General features: G+C 37.1%; 2 protein-coding genes across 2 annotated transcripts; one reads left to right on the top strand and one right to left on the bottom strand.

The window, feature by feature from the left end:
* The first annotated feature begins 2,881 nt into the window (after positions 1-2,881).
* LOC121522855 (DCN1-like protein 5) lies at positions 2,882-9,721 on the top strand. Its single transcript, XM_041807527.1, has 10 exons — positions 2,882-2,981; positions 3,777-3,825; positions 4,009-4,051; positions 4,223-4,322; positions 5,356-5,518; positions 5,846-5,937; positions 6,068-6,176; positions 6,314-6,418; positions 6,582-6,684; positions 9,233-9,721. The coding sequence occupies exons 4-10, from the start codon at positions 4,231-4,233 to the stop codon at positions 9,286-9,288; spliced, it is 720 nt and encodes a 239-aa protein (XP_041663461.1). The 5' UTR covers positions 2,882-2,981; positions 3,777-3,825; positions 4,009-4,051; positions 4,223-4,230; the 3' UTR covers positions 9,289-9,721.
* A 124-nt stretch (positions 9,722-9,845) lies between these two features.
* On the bottom strand, positions 9,846-16,223 carry LOC121522750. Its single transcript, XM_041807392.1, has 4 exons — positions 16,090-16,223; positions 15,461-15,630; positions 13,332-13,731; positions 9,846-11,233 (listed from the first exon to the last, which is right to left on the bottom strand). Exons 2-4 carry the CDS (start codon positions 15,621-15,623, stop codon positions 10,204-10,206), a joined length of 1,593 nt encoding a protein of 530 aa, XP_041663326.1. The 5' UTR covers positions 15,624-15,630; positions 16,090-16,223; the 3' UTR covers positions 9,846-10,203.
* Between the last annotated feature and the right edge of the window lie 575 nt (positions 16,224-16,798).

Genomic DNA, 16,798 nt, shown 5'->3' with positions numbered 1-16,798 from the left:
TGAGATACCTTTGTATTACCAACACTCAGCTGCTTGACTTTTTGATGATATAATAATCATTTATTAGTGATTTGTTGCACAAAATATTTAAATATTTCTTCATTGAAAGAGTAAATCAAATGTTCAGATGTGTCTGAGCTAGCAGCACAGCTTCCAACCAGAGATTGAAAAGCAAGAAATGGAATAAATTTCAACTGTTTCTACTGAAGTACTCACAGCATACAAAGGTGTCACTTCCCTCTTTAATGACCTTTTCAAATGCAGAATATGCTCATTTAAACATTGTTTGTTGTAACTATTTGTTATCAATCATTCAAGTGTGTAATGTGTTCTGTTTGTCCAACGATAATCAGTGTTGGCTTGTGAAAAAAAAATCAAAACATTTCTGTAGCTTTTTGTCAGTCCTGGTAAAAGATAATTTGACTTCAGTTTAAGTTAAAAGAGCTGAGATGATTAATTTTAGTCTGTGGGTGATGGTGCAGGAGCTTTGATTGCTTTGTTTTACTTTGTTTTTCCTGCCCATCGGCCTGGCCTACACAGGTGGAGCAGACCTACCTGTAGCCTTGCTTAAATACAAAACTTGAAGTTAACACCATCAGTGACAGTCTAAACTAGTTGAATGTTTGCAACAACATCAAGAAAAAAAACACAACACTTTCTTTTGTTGGAGTGGAAGGAAAGTGGTTTCAACACTTTCATGTGCTGCATTGTTTTTCTTGTTTCAAATGATTTTAAAGTTGACTTATTTATTTCCTGGCAAAATAAAGACATCTGTCATGACAGAGATTCTATGTTTTTTTTTCCCTCCTCCATTTAAGCCACTTTACTGTCAAACATTAATATAAGACAGTTAACAAATATGTGAGATTAATTTCACAGCCTTATTCCAAAAAAGCTGGGGCACTGTGTGAAATGTAAATAGAAACAGAATGGAATGATTTACAAATCTCACAAACCCATATTTTATTCACAATATCAACATATTGGATGTTGAAAGTGAGACATTTAACCATTTCATGAAAAATTTAACTAATTTCGAATTTGATGGAAGCAACACATTTAAAAAGTAGGGACAGGGCAGCAAAGTCCTGGAAAAGTAAGTGGTACAAATTAAAAACAGCTGGAGGAATGTTTAACAATTTACTAGGTTAATTGGCAACAGGTCAGTAAGATGACTGGGTATAAAAGGAGCATTTTAGAGATGCAGAGTCTCTGAAGAAAAGATGGGCAGAGGTTCACCAGTCTGCAAAATAAATAAATAAATAAAACTTGTGGAACAATTTCAGAAAAATTTTCCTCAAAGTAAAATTATGAAGACTTTGAAAATCCCACCATCCATAGAACATGATATCATCAAGAGATTCAGAGAAGCTGGAGAAATGATGCTTGTGATTTCAGGCCCCCAGGCAGCACTGAATAAAAAACTGTTATGATTCTGTACTGGAAATCACTGCATGGGCTAGGTAACACTTCCAGAAATCATTGTGTGTCAGCATAGTTAGCCGTGCCCTCCACAAATGAAAGCTTAAGCTGTATCTTGCAAAGAAGAGGCCACACGTGAACACAATCCAGCCATGCCATATTCTCTCTCTCTCTCTCTCTCTCTCTCTGGCCAGAGCTGATTTAAAATAGAAGAGACAAAATGGAAAACTATCTGTTATCTACCTGTTATCAGGGCACAGCTCAAAAGCCTGCATCTCCGATGGTATGGGGTTGCATTAGTGCCTATGGCGTGGGCAGCTTACATATCTGGAAAGGCACTATCATTGCTGAAAAGCATATAGAGGTTTGCTTTTAGAGCAACATATGCTCCCATCCAGACATGTTTTTCAGGGAAGGCCTCAAAATTTTCAGCAACAGTGCTAGTGTTTAGTGCAGTGTTTAGCAGCAATGTTAAACCACATCCATCACAACAGCATGGCCTCACAGTAGAAGAATCTAGGTGCTTAATTTTCACTAACACAAAGCATTTGAAGCATCATAAAACAAAAAACTAGCTATCCTAAAACAGACGAGAACGGGACAACTTCCACTCCCAAAACACCTGTAACTGGTCATCTTACTTCCCAGACGTTTACAGACTGTTATTTAAGGATGCCACACGATGGTATACATGGCCATTTCCCTACTTTTTGAGATACGTTGTTGCCATCAAATTCAAAATGAGCAAATAATTTTCATAAAATAGTAAAATGTCTCAGTTTCAACATCTGATATGTTGTTTATGTTCTACCGTAAATAATATATTATATATAATAATATATAATAATATATTTGAAAATCATTGCATTCAGTTTTGATTTACATTTTACACAGCAGCCCCAACTTTTTTGGAATTGGGGTTGTGAATGGAAAATGAAAATAGTATGCCTATGGCCTAATTCAAACAAATACGCTAAAAAATTAAAGTATGCCTCTTTTTTAGATTTTTTTTATGTGATGCTTTCCATGTACACGTCATTACGCCACCAACTGTCACTGGAACAACCATGTAATCTACAGAAACAAGAAGTTGAAAAACTTGAATTTGAGAAATACACGATAGAGACTCGTGACACCTACAGACTTGTATAAACACGCCACTTTCATGGGTCAGTGGGGTTAAACTCTTCTCACAACGTGCGTAGGAAACATGTGAGGGCCGAAAATAAAGGACTGTTGCTTTAATAAATGCACGTTTTACCATTTCTACGTCAAGGGGGGTGAACGTGATTTTACAATTTTCTAGTGTTTTTTTGTTTTTGGTTTAAGTATTGTTAAGTTTAGTCAGTTGATAACGCAGACGTGTTTCACAAAATATGTTTTGGAAATTAAGATAGTTTTCGCTCTTTTTCTCAAAAAAGAAACATTTATTTTGTCTTCACTCCCCCCATAAAGATGTGGTATCGTCCTCTCCCCGGAAACCCTGGCGTCAACTAGGATCCCGGTGTGAGAGAAGCGAGAAGAACTGATTTGTAAGGCGGATAGTGGTTCACAAAACAGTAAGTATTGCGATGTATTTTAATAACGTTAGCCATAGTTGACTGTTAAACTAAGAAATTTGACCAAACATGGTTTTTCATATGTTTGAAATTGAATTTTTATTATCTTAGGGGGGACTGATGGCGAACAAGCTAACGTTAGCTATGTAGCTATGACACCCGCTTTTGCCAATTAGCAAACAAAAGAAGTCCCGTATCAGCGAAAACTGTGACTATCAAAATGTAAACCGAACTGTGTAAAGTGAAAGCTGTAATCTAAGCCCCCGTCATGTAAAATTGACAGTCAGATGTGAATTCAGGTTAATATTTGTACTTAAGTTACCTATCATCGTTAGCATTGTTTAACTAGCATTGACGCACGGTTGTGGTAGCCGTTGAGTCAGCGATCAGATCCGTTAAACCGAGCCAACAAATGAGAAAAACATATTGGCTCCTTCTGCTTGTCTGACAGGGAAATCACCTCTACAATCAGCGCCCTTCATTGTTCTTCTATGCAGACTAGTATTGAAAATGCATATTAGCATTATATTGTTCATCATATTGTTTTTCTGGGCTTTGTAAGTTCTTTTGACTAGAAATTTCCCCTTTCTTCATTTTTTCATTCAAAACCATCTACATCGACTTTTTACATTCTCAAAGCTAACAGTTCAATCTCTTAAAGAGATGTGAGGGTCATACCTTGTTAAAAAGAAATCCTTAACATTCAAATATAAATGAAAAGTAAGGTGTAGCAGGAGTTTTTGCCATTTTCATACTGTTAATGGCATGTTTCTTGTTTTTATTGTCTCCTCTTAGGAACAAGTTTAAAGAAATCTCTACAGTATCTGCCACACTGGATAAGCTTGTAAGTACCTACTGATCAAAAGTAGTTCACTATGCAAATGAAGTCACACATTGATGCTGCTTTTTGACTTTACAGTTCAATATCATAATCTGTTCCTTCTAACTGTATTCAAGTTAATGAAAGTGGTTTATAGTGATCTTTAACCTGATATTTTTATTTTTATTATTATTTTTTTTATTTTAGAATGTTTTCGATTTGAATGGACAAGGCAGCCATAAGTACACAGGTATGATCTACATCTTACATCTGGTATTTTGAAATATACTGCCAATTATTGGCTTGTGTTGGTATCTAGCTTGTCTGTCTATGTTTGTGTAAATGAATAAAGGCCTACATGTGTTATCTCACCAATCCATGCTAACTTGTAATTTTCTCACAAATCTTTTCCTTTGTAAAGCCCAGCTAATGAAACCAATTAAAGGCTCAGTGATGCCAGTGAAGAAGAAACGAAAGCTCCCTGAAGCAGACAACAATGAGCCCAAATGCAAAATTACCAGGTAAATAGTCAGAAACATACACTGATACTATAATTATGGCTGTCAAAGGATTAGATTTTTAATCAGGAGTAATCTGACGACCTCTGTAGTTAATCACATCCCTTTTATTGCATTTTAAAATTCCACTGTTTTGCATTTAAAACTATTTCTATGTCATTTTGGATTTTTCAGCTGTCTTGACCTTAGTGTATTGCCTTTTTTTAGATACAGACCTACTTTAATAGGAAGATTTAAAATTTTAACATGAACTTAATCATGGGAAATGGAACTTGTTATGGATTAAAAAGAAAACAAGGGCACAGTGAAAAGGTGCGGATTACTTTTGACTTGTCCATCAAGCTGTCTGAGTTTTTTTAGAAATAAAATCAGACATTAAGGGGTAGTAGTGGACTTATTTTACATCACTGTGGCTGCATGGAGATGCTGACATGACTCAACCAAAGTATTTCGAAAGGGGACAATAAATCATGCTATTAATAACAATTAAAAAAGCAAATCTTGCACTAACAGTGGACCTTAATAAATTGCAATTAATGCAGTTGGTCTTGACAGCCCTAATCATAACTTTGCATAATTATACCTTTCCTTATCTGTGGTCACCTCTGAACAGTGCATGAATGTTGTGTCAAGTTTGACTGTTTTTTTTTTTTTTTTATCTCCATTAGACCTTGTTTAACTCTGAACTCTTCATAACCTCAAGATACACTTGCAAATTTGTCTGTTTCCTGGTAGTAGGCATATTGAGTCAGTGCTCTTTTTTTGTCTGTGGTGTAACTTTTCTTCTTGAGAGAATTTAAGGAGAAACATGTTGGAGTTTTGAAGTGTTCAGTCAGCTGTAGACAGCTAAGTCTCTTTTTCTTATTTTTAAATTGACTGTGGTCATATACTAACACGTCAGGTGATACCGTTCAATGTGAGAAGTATTCAGTCAACAAAAAAACTCATTTAGTACGTATGTGGAAACTGGGTAATCTATCATCAGAATTGCAGCTGATATTTTGTAATGTGTACCCTTTAATGTTTCATGTTTTAGTTTCACCCGACCTCAGATCCGTGGTGCCAGGCCGATTTCTGACAAGCTGTTTTCTGGTAAGAAGTGCCTGGCCTGGTTTCACATGTATGCTGGCACTGACAAGGTGGTTGGTCCAGAGGCCATGGAGAAGTTCTGTCAAGATATTGGTGTGGAACCAGAGAATGTGAGTGTACAATCCTCTTGTGTTTACTCTGCCTCTAACCTGGATCTGCATAGATCAAGCATATGGCAAAAATGACGCTAATTGTCTACATAGGGCTTCATTCCTCTACCTAAAAGATAGAGCTTGTAGAGTTATGTACAAGTCTCTGCAGATTTTGTTAGAAGTGTCTGTAGGAGTATCCTCCTATGACATTTAGCATTAAAACACAAGTTTAATTTGGGCTATTTTTGTAGATTTACCTGACCTGGATGCATATGGTAAATATTAGTGTAACTGAAGAATTCATATGTAAGCAAGAATTAAGCATATTCTTTCTTTTTCATGCAGATTATCATGTTAGTTTTAGCTTGGCATCTAGAGGCAGCAAATATGGGGTTCTTCACAAAAGACGAGTGGCTCAGGGGAATGACGTTATTACAGTAAGTACTTTCTTTTTTTTTTTTTTTTTACTTCTGCAAAATCTTTTCATACTTTTTCCAGCACTTTCTTTAGTTGTCATTTAACCAGTTTAACTGTTGCTGTGTTTGTTTTGCTTGTGCTGACTTGCAGGTGTGACTGTACAGAGAGGTTACAGAGCAAATTGGATTACTTGCGCAATGAGCTCAATGACTCTGTTGTCTTCAAAAATGTTTATAGATATGCCTTTGATTTTGCCAGGGTAAGTATGCTTTTTATTTATTTTTATATTAATTTATTTTTTCATTCTGGAAAAGAAACTGAACTTCTTCTTACAAGCAGGATTTTGCTGAAGTCCAGTAGATGAAATGAGCTCAGTTTTAACACAATTTTCTTCAGGATAAGGACCAAAGGAGTTTGGATATGGACACAGCTAAATCAATGTTGGCTTTGCTGCTAGGGAGAACATGGCCTCTTTTTCCAGTTTTCCAACAGTTCCTGGAGGTAAATTACTCTGGTTTTCTTTGTTTACAAACCCATTTTGTGTTTGAATGGATTTGGTAATGAATAGTTGTGACATTTTTACAACAAAACACGTTAATTTTTCTTATCACTCTCTAACTTTCTATGTCACTTACTTCCCACCACCGATTTATTGCCTCTACAGCAGTCCAAGTACAAGGGCATGAACAAGGACCAGTGGTACAATGTTCTGGAGTTCAGCAGGACCATCAACACAGACCTCAGTAACTACGATGAAGATGGAGCGTGTAAGTGAACAAGAAACTCATCAACTACTTGCACTTAACATTAATCCCATCTGTAAGGTTTTAGTCGCACCAACAATAAATAGACTAATAGATTAGAATGATGGATAAGGCAGATCAATACTGAAATAGATTATAAAATGGCCCTACAGAATGAATTCACATATTAATGCTACTAGAAGAATTTTGTTTAAGCTGGATCTTCAGCATTAAGGAGCTTCTTCTATAGATACTTGAGCTGGTGTGCTTCTCCCCAGATATGTTACTTTTCACTATGGCTCTAGAGATGTTTTTACAGTGGCTGTTATTAGTTAGTCTGAGATAGTTTTATTTTGTCCTTAGAAGTTGTAATGCCAGTATGATTGTTACTTGTGAAGGTAAAACAACTTTAATACAGTCAGGTCAGTGACAGCAATGAACAGTCACATTTACTTAGGACATAATTTTTACACAGTATAACCCATAATAAAAAAATGTGGCCATAGGCACAGCTAGTATGCAACATTTGGAGATGTGATTGTGCCATCACTTGGTGGAATGTATCACTGACCTATAAATTAAAATCTGCTACTCTTCATGCTTTATCATGTACGATCCATTGACAAGTGACTCCTTATTGGTTGTTGAGTTGCTGTCGTTTTCTGTGGCTATTTTCACCAGTAGATCCAGAAAGGAAATCTCTGTTAGTACTTTCACTCTGCAGAGCAAGTGTTATGTGACACTGGATGATGCAACCCAGCTAATATAACAGCGTTCTTCATTTAGACTGTGGTTCTCTCCATCCTCATAGGTCAACATTGCCACAGCGGTTAAAGGACCTGAAAAAGAAAAATGAGATCAAAGTATAGGCAAACCAGTCTGTACTGATTTTTGCCACAAACTCCTTATCAAGAAAAGTAAAAATTAATTTTATTTTCCAAATATCTGAACTCTAAAAAATAATCTTTAGCCATGTGGAAACAAGGATCCATTTTTATCATACAAATTGCATGATAAATGCAGCATGTAGCAGCATCGAACTGATTTCATTCTCAGTTAATTTAGTCACTCTGGGTGATTGAAGTGATGGGTGATTTCAAGTTAAAAAAAAAAAAAAAAAAAAGATTGATTCTAAAGTTCAGATGGCACCATTTAACTTGGCCTAGATAATTGAGGTACCACTCAGTTGGAAAAAGTCGAATTTTTCTTATCCAGCTAAAATGGGACCTTGTTAGAATGCATTCAAATATTTAAGTCAGGCTGAAAATGTACTAAATTGGAATTTACACTTTTGCACTTGCATTTGCACTTTTTCACGGCACTGTAGATTGTGTGGTTGGAGATCCTTTTTCTCTGTGCATACTCTATGTGTCTCCATGCAATGCTTTGACTCAGAAATCAAACGGCACAAGTAAACATTAGGAATGGCCAGTAATAAGGTAATACTGTATACCAGGATATTAAAAAATAGCCACCATATTGCTTCAGTTACAGTCATGAAGACGGTGCTGCTTAATCAGAAAACATTTAATAAATGCCCTTAGAATGTGTGTCTGTTTCTGTTAGATGCAGTACTCTGTGTGAAGAGGCTATAAAAGTGATGATGGAACTCCTGCTCATAATATAGGTTTAATTGTCAAAAAGTGTCCAGCAATGAAAAGGATTCTCTCATTTAAACTACATGCTACAGCACAGCGCTCCAGTCTTCCTTATAGTCAAACTGTTAAACCTGCACCGCTGGTTGTGTTGGGATCCATAGCAATCTTAATATAGAAGCACATTAATTCCTCTTACTGCAGTAAACCAGTGATGGGTAAAACATAATCTGGAGTTTACTGTTAGTAACTTCAGGATTTGTGTGCAGTACATAAAGCAACAGGCACATCAGGCACAGTTAAAACAACCAAACCTTTATTAACGTTTAAATGTATGTTAACCCTTTATATGGGGTATGTAGATAAAGTTAAAATGTATTTGTTGGTTATTTAAGGTGCTAATGTAGCCTATTATCTTTCTTTAAGCTTCCTATAGGCCACAGTTGACTCCCTGCTGAACTGAGCTCTTTAATGCTCAAAGTAATTATAAATATTATTTACAGCCTTTTTTTTAAAAGGTATGGCAAGTGTTACTTACCATTCCTAGACCCTCTCTGATAATAGTGTGGATAAGTATTTCTCAGTATTTTACAGCTAAAAGATGGGGGGACATATGGTATTATGCAAAGAGGGGGAGAAAGAAAACCATATAAATCACTTCCAGCGCTCCTGTAACAAACATCCTCAATGTGTTTTTGAAAAATACTTTGATACTTTGTAGCAGAGTTAGGGATACTCCTGTCAATGAATTGACTCTTCCACTTTGCACATACACTGGGATAAGAAAAGAAGTCCACATGCATTGTCAAGTTGAGCTATAAAGGTGGCTCATTTAATTGTGCATGGAAACTGACTGATCAATATCAATGTTTTGTTTTAAAATAGTTAACAGTTGTTCTGTATTTTTTAGATTGACGTTGTTTCAAAAAGGAAGCATCTTCTGTAAATGAATATGTGTGTCCCCCTTGTGTCTTCAGGGCCAGTGCTGCTAGACGAGTTTGTGGAATGGCAGAAAGCTTGGCCCACATCATAGCAGAGGACGTCACTCCACCAAAAAGGAGAAACCAGAAAAGAAAAAGAATGCACATGTGGGAGGAATCCATATATCCTCCCAGAAAGCAGAAACTGCAGTTATAGATCTTATGAAAGCTGACAGACTTCAACAATTCATACACTCAAATATGGACTATAGAATCATCCCTGGGGACTATGGGTACAACAGCATCCAAACAGAGATCATCTCTGTGCACCATCAACCAACTTTGGTCGTAAAGGCCTTCCTCTGGCTGCAGACTTTTTGTAGAATTCATTCAGAGACGAGAAGATGTGGGGAGACGTCGTCTAAGGATACAAAGAATGAATCAAGAAAATAGTTGTTGAATTTGTGTTTTCTTGCTAATTATTTTTTCCCATTTTGTGACTTATTTGTAGATGTTTTCAGAGAAATAAAAAGGAAATAAAGTATAGAATTCTGCTTTTTAATGATCAATACAACCAAACACAAAATATGTAAATAAATTAATAAATTCGATAAGTAAGGCAAGCAATCATTCATAATCTTAAGACCAAATTTACCAGTGTGTCAATTTTCAACAATCTGTTGACCTGGTAGGACCTTTGGATAGTTGATCAGATAAATAAAAGGTGCCTAGTTTGAATGATGTACTAAATGAAAGCTAGGGACAAAAACACTGATCAGTGACCATCATTGATCCCAAGTTGTGCCATATCACATGAAAAGGTGACTTCTGATTGTTTTCTAGTCTCAATGTTAATTCCAAAATGGTGTTAAGTCAACAACATTGTCATAGACTGACAGTGAAATTTTCAATTTAAAATAGATGTAAAGGTGGTTGTTTGAAGGTTAAATGACAGCTTTTAACAAGTCGGGTGTGATTCAAATCCTCTGAAATGTCACTATTTTGTCCTTCTACTGGACACTCTGTCTTTATATCTCCATGTGGAAGTGTGGCCTCTCCTCTTTCCCGTCCTTCCCTGTCTCTCTAGTGTCCAATGGCCCTGCAGAGGCGGCTGCCATTATGGCGCTGAGGCGTGTCAGAGAGAGGGAGCGCTGTTTGAGTCTGGGGGCAGGTCCTGGCTCATTAGGTTTGGGCTGTGGAAGGTGGCCGTATCGCTGACCGTCCTCGTCGTACTGATACAGCCGGATGACACGGCTGCGGCGGCCCTGTGATAGCTGTGAGGTTGAAGCTTCCTCTTCTTCACCTTCTGTGGTGCCATTTTTGGTCGTGTCCTGATGTTTATCATCATCTGTGTTATCACTGCTGCAAATATCTACTGCTGCATTTTCCTCTTTCTTGTTTTCTCTGTCTTCTGCCTCTTTCTCTTCTCTCATCTCTTCCTCCCCTTCTCTATTTTCCTCTCCCCCTTTCTCTGTATCTCCCATCTCATCTGTACTTACTCTACTCTCCTCTTCATCCTCCGTACTGCCACTGCTTCTATTATTCTCCAACTTTTCCTCTTTTTCACACTGCCTCTTTTCCTCCTTGCTCTCTCTTTCTTCTCTCACCTCTTGATCCTCACTGCACTCCTCCTCTGTTTCAGTTTGACTCCCTCCTTCTTTATCTGAAAAAAAGAACGAACCTCTGAACTCCTTTTCCTCCTCTTCCTCCACATCACACCCTTCATTGTTTTCCTCCAGACTCCTTCGCTCCATCTCCTCCTCCACTTTCATGTAGTCACATCCCTCCAGATAGGCTTTGGTTTCCTGCTGCTCCTCCTGTTTCTGTCGGAAGCTTCTCTGAGGTTTGGCCGGGGCCAATGAGGCTGTGGATGAAATGGTTGAATCTATGGTTGCACAAGTTGTCGAGTCCTCCATTTCCACCTGTTCCATTTCAAAGGCCTGGTTATCATACATGGGGGGCAGGTTTGTCACATTGATTTTAGAACCATGGTCTGGTGTGTCACTTTGGCGTTGGTGCCGTATGGATCTCAGCTTCATAGTGACAGTCCTTAGGCACCTAAAAGGGAAATGATGCAGTGAATTAGAAGACTGGGAACTGATTTAAAATCTAGCTGAAAATACAAAGGGCATGGAGGGATGCTTGACACTCCTTGTTCGCAAATGATTATTTCTTAATCTTTTTATATATCTGTGTAGGAAGTAGAGTTCATTGATCCGTACAGATATTTACGGTAGAGAATGTAGAGGACGAGCCCTCAAAGTTTTTTCAGCATGCAATTGTAGTAAAAATTCAACACAGAAATGGTCAGGCTTGCCACTGATTGTCTCATTTGCCTTTGCAGGTCATAGAGGCATTACCAGTGGTGTCCTCTGGAGTGTACCCACTTATTTTTCAGTCTGTAGACTAAACCCAAATTAAAATCCCCACTCTTGGGTTGGCAAAGATTACAAATGTAATCTGTGTACACTGCTGTGAGGAAGCAGAAATTTTTTCGTTTTTTTTTTTTTTTTTTTTACGATTTATTTTTGGGCGTTTTTGTGCCTTTATTAGATAGAGGAGGACAGTGGATAGTCAGAAACAGGGTCAAGAGTGGGGGAGAGACATGCGGTAAAGGGCCTCAGGCCTGATTCGGACCCAGGCCACCCGCGTACATGGGGAGTGCCTTTAACCATTAGGCCACCTGCTTCCCAGGAAGCAGAATTTTTTAAGAATTTAACTTAAAAATGGTTAATTATTGATTTGTCTGTGGACCAGTGGTGATCATAAATCTCTTGTTTTGCTTTTAATTTCATAAAGTTCCTCACTCCCCAAAGCAGCAGAAGTTTACTGACTGTACAAAAACAACATGAATGATTGTCTTGCATATCTTTGTTTACAACTGCTGTCCTTTGTTAGATGTGATATTTAAAATGTGAGGAATAGATAAAGAGTATGTCCTCTTCTCTAGGCACCACTACACCACTGTGTACTACATTTTCAGTGATACTTACCAGCTAAAAACTCCTCATAGGGGCTTTAAGTCCAAATATTTTCCTCCCAAAAATTTTTGCTTGGCAGTAATGAGAAAATGTGTCAAGTGAAGGTTACTTTGATGATCTCTTCTGCTTGTTCCTTCTTTTCACTGAACAATTTTGCAGAAAAAGAACCTGGCCATTTGGGCCATTTTCTAACGGCTCACTCATTCTGAAGCTCGCAGCTTATAAAACTACAGCCTGATCTAGTTCAGGCTCTGCTTAGTCACAAGTAGGGCTGGGAAATTAATTGAAAACTAAATTCAATCGCAATATGGCCTTCTGCAATTTTCAAATCGCAGAAGGTGCAATATTTCTTGGACATGAAATTTGTTTCAAAATAGCAGTTTAAAACTTTTTTGCTGCAGAGAAGTTATGCATGACATATGCAATCATTCAAGTGCCATTTCTACCTTCATTTCTGTACTCTTATTAAATATGAGAATGACAAAAACCCCTTTAATGCAACAATTCATATCCAATTTGCAATACGAGTAAAAATCATCAGAACAAGATATTTTAAAGAATTATTCAGCCCTTTTTTCTTAGGAATATAAGAAAGGTAATGAATAATCGCATATCAAATCACAATATTGGGGAAAAAAAATCACAAATTATTTTCCAAAATCGTTCGGCCCTAGTCAAAAGTAAGAATTAATATTATCCCCATAAAAATATCCAAATTATAAACATGAGCCACATGAAGTATATTTTGTAAAGAGTAATACCTGAATAACAATATTGTATTGTTTTCAATCCATACCAAGTTTCTTTTTCTGTAGTTAATTTAGTTTAATAATCTTCAATCATATTAATTTTAATAAAAGTAAGTCTGTATCCAAACATAGAGTCAGTTGCTCTTAGTTCAAAACAGTTTAAAAAACACAGTTTTGGTTGGAAATAATAGAATTTAAAAATACCTTATTTTTAAAAAGAGAATCGATAAACTATGGGAATTCTAGGATAAATGGGGATCTAAAGTTTAAATGTCTGACAGCCCTATTTCTTAGTCATGGGCAGTCAGCATAAAGTTGTGCAAATTTGATCACTGCTAACATTATCTTTTGTCAAATAATCTGCAAAGAACTTGAACAGATACCAGTTTGACAGTTTAATCTCCAAGCTTGGAGGTCTGAACGTACCTGAGCACCTGAGTCCTGGTCAGCGCTCCAGCGCTGAAGCCCACCACAAATGTCAGAAGCACTGAAGCCGCTACAGCTCCTGCAAACTCTCCATCTGAAACACCCTCCTGCTCCCTTGCAGACCCGACGTCCCTTCTGATCCTGAACGCACCACAGTTCTGTTGCCCATAGTCGCTGTGTTCATCATGTATTTCATTGTCGTGACTAACATGGAGCTCGTACGACCATAGTGTAGCTCCCTCTTTGTGCTGCAGGAGGCAGTAGTACAAGCCGCTGTGGAGACTGCTGGTGTTGGGGACCACCAGGCTCCCATCATGATGCATGAAGACGGGGTCCAGTTTACTGAAGGAACCAGGGGTCTCAAGGTCTCCAAAAGGAGTGTGCCAGTACTGGACCACACCTGACCATGAGAGGAGGCGGAGTTACAGGTGAGGAGATGCAGATACATGATTATTTACTGAAAATTATCAAACACTTTACAAATTCTGTTATCTTCAGTAGGACCATAAAGAGCTTGGGTTGTGTTTGTGTAACAAAAGAAACTTCATTGTCACTTTACTAAATTTATCCTTCTGAAACCTGAGCTTTTATTTGGAATGCATTTTTAGTTTCTCCCACTTATTTGGAATTAAGGGGACCTGAAAGGTTTAGAAGCTCAGCCTTGTATTTAAACAGGAAGTAGTTTTCATCAAAAATAATGTCTGCAAATCTCCTGAAGGCCCTGTTTCTGCAGAACGTGCAGCACTGGGTTGGCTTTAGAGCAGAAGTTTTGGCTGAGTGTCGGCCAGTTGGCCAGTTATTGGGGGTCTTCAGTCTGTCAGATATGTCAGTCTTTGGGAGAGTGATGGTGGAGTCATCTTTCTTTGATTATAGACCATGAGGACCTTTTTTTTTAGCAAAGCCAGAGAAAATTTTCCATGAAAAGTTCTGAATTTCTTGACAATTTTCCTTATCAGAATCAACACAAACCCCCATTTTTTCCTAATTAATTAATACAGTTTCTTTAAAAATTCTTAAATATTTAGTATTTCTTAAAGAATACCCCAAGATTTCTTCAAATATTCCTCAGAAGTTACAGTGAAACTCTATCATAAAGACTTAAGAATTCAACAACAAAAAAAGATATAGAAAATTTCTTACCAAATTCCCCAGAATTTACACATGCATCCTCCCAAATTCCTCGACAAAGAGGGACAAATTCCCTACAATGTCCTTGAAAATTCCTGAAAATTTCTTAGGAAATTCTATCAACACTGAAAGCAAATAGCTCAAACTTCAATGGACATTCCCGAAAACTATCTCAAGAATTCTGGCACTATAATAAACTGTATCTATGTTGTTGGAATACAATGGCCTCAAGTGTATACGCAGGTGTTAAGCAGGTTAATGGTTGCTATTTAATTGTAGTGTCTGTATTATGACTCCTAAAGCATGTTCTATAATGTATTACCCTCAGTGTCTTAAAAATAATGGCTTCCCATGATAAAATGATCTTTCTGGATGGAATTACATTCACAGCTTTTCAGAGAAGTCTGTACTTGATATTTTAGAGTTTGAATCTGGTACAAACCACTGTACTATGACATAGCACATAAATTCTTATTTGGCCTAGAAATTAGCGCCATGCTTGGTGACTCAGACATGATCAATTTGTGCCATATGAGAGTATTTATTCGTTTATGAAATATGTTTTCCCTTGATGGATGTTAAGATTGATTCTTTTTGTTTGCAATTTAGTCAGATATTGGTAATAATATAGCCATTTTCCCCCGCTAAACTTAAAATGACGCTTTAAAAAATCTTTAATGATGTCTATTTATGATCATTGTATGACATATTGTGTTATACAATGAAAAAGCTTATTTTTCACTATTCAGGAAGCATAACCTGCAGATAATGCTTTGTAAAAAACATTATTACTCACACAGTATGCCATAACTTTTAAACTGACATTTGTATTTATCATTTGAGATTGAAAATCCTCATTTTCATTCACTCATTGGAACAGAGAACAGCTTTCTTCAGACTCCTTGTAAAGTGGTGTAAGTGAAATACTCGGGTGCTTTGAATTAAATAAATGTCATCATTAGGTGTAGGTTTCCCTGCTTTCACTTCTCCTCTTTACTAACCTGTTTTTCTTTCGTCTCCACAGCTCAATGTTAGCTCTTCCTCTGGATGACCTTTGAACCTGCAGGTTGGTGTTACAGTCAGAGCGCTGGGGCCTGAAGCTGCACTCATAAGATCAGCTGATGCAGCCAGAAACGCTGTGAGTGTTATCCACCTGGTTAACATTTTAAACCTGTGCAGGAAGGAAGAGTCACATGTTTTTATGGTTAAAGTGTAAAAAAGAAGCGAGTCTGACTGCTGCTTTGACAACAGGGTAATAGATGTTGGTGAAAGTTTGTGTTACAGCATGCAAACTCTTCTTATATTTATACCAGAAAGCTGATTTAAAAACCCCCAGTGTACTTTATTAAAACTAAATAGACAAAATAGAGGCTGTCTGGAAAGGCAGTCTGTCACATTGCTCTGTGATGGCATGAAATCAGAGCAATAGACTTAGTTTTAAAAATAAAATAGCCTTAACTTTGGTCCCTTTGCTAAATTTCAGTTATTTTGTTGTAAATCTCTCATATGATCTTTTTTAGCAGCACAGTGTTACAACTTGATGCACAATCAGCAGTAAAACTACAAAGTATCATGAAGAAAAAGCTGGTGAATTTCAGTCATACTCCACGCATTAATCTCTGATATTTACCTTTGTGTTGTTTCTTCTTAATACAGCCCAGCTTTTCCTTTTTCATGTGCAAGTATTCATCGTCTGATGGATGTGTTGGTGTTTCATTCTCCTCTGGTGAAGAGTAAAGTGCAGTTTCTCACATGACACTGTGGATGTCTTCTCCTCTGATGATGTTAAAGATTAATAGCATCCTTCTGGCAGCACATTGTTTTATTAAGCCACCTCTTTTCTGTAAAACAAAACCTATTGGATTTAAAGCTGAAGGTTGTAGACAGTAAACAACATAGATTTGCTACTGCTTTTCTCTGTTAAAGCACTTTTTTTTTAAATCCAGGATATTTCTTTGGCATTACTTCCACTGAATACCAGGCAGAATGTTCTGCATTAGCTGTTGCCGTTGCTTTGCTCATTCGTGATAATGCACTGCCACAATTTGACAGGTAAAACTTCTGAAATATTCAAAGCTTTAGGTGGAAATAACCAATTACATTTTCTCCACAAATGTTCTGAGACATTTTTGAGACATTTGTTCATAATGTGCAGTTGGTGGTCCTTGTCTTGCTTCATAATTCTGTTAGACCTAATTAGAAGCCACAGAAGAGCTTGATGTTCCCTCCTTATGTCTCTGATATGATTATATGGACAACAGAGTATCTGTTTGAGCTGTTTGTCCTGTAATTAGCCAATTTACTGACTTCACAATTGTTCATTTTAGATCAGTCTTTGG

The sequence above is a fragment of the Cheilinus undulatus genome, linkage group 2 (genome assembly GCF_018320785.1).
Source record: "Cheilinus undulatus linkage group 2, ASM1832078v1, whole genome shotgun sequence".
In the NCBI taxonomy this organism is placed as follows: domain Eukaryota; kingdom Metazoa; phylum Chordata; class Actinopteri; order Labriformes; family Labridae; genus Cheilinus; species Cheilinus undulatus.
This window is presented reverse-complemented; position numbering and strand designations above follow the sequence as displayed.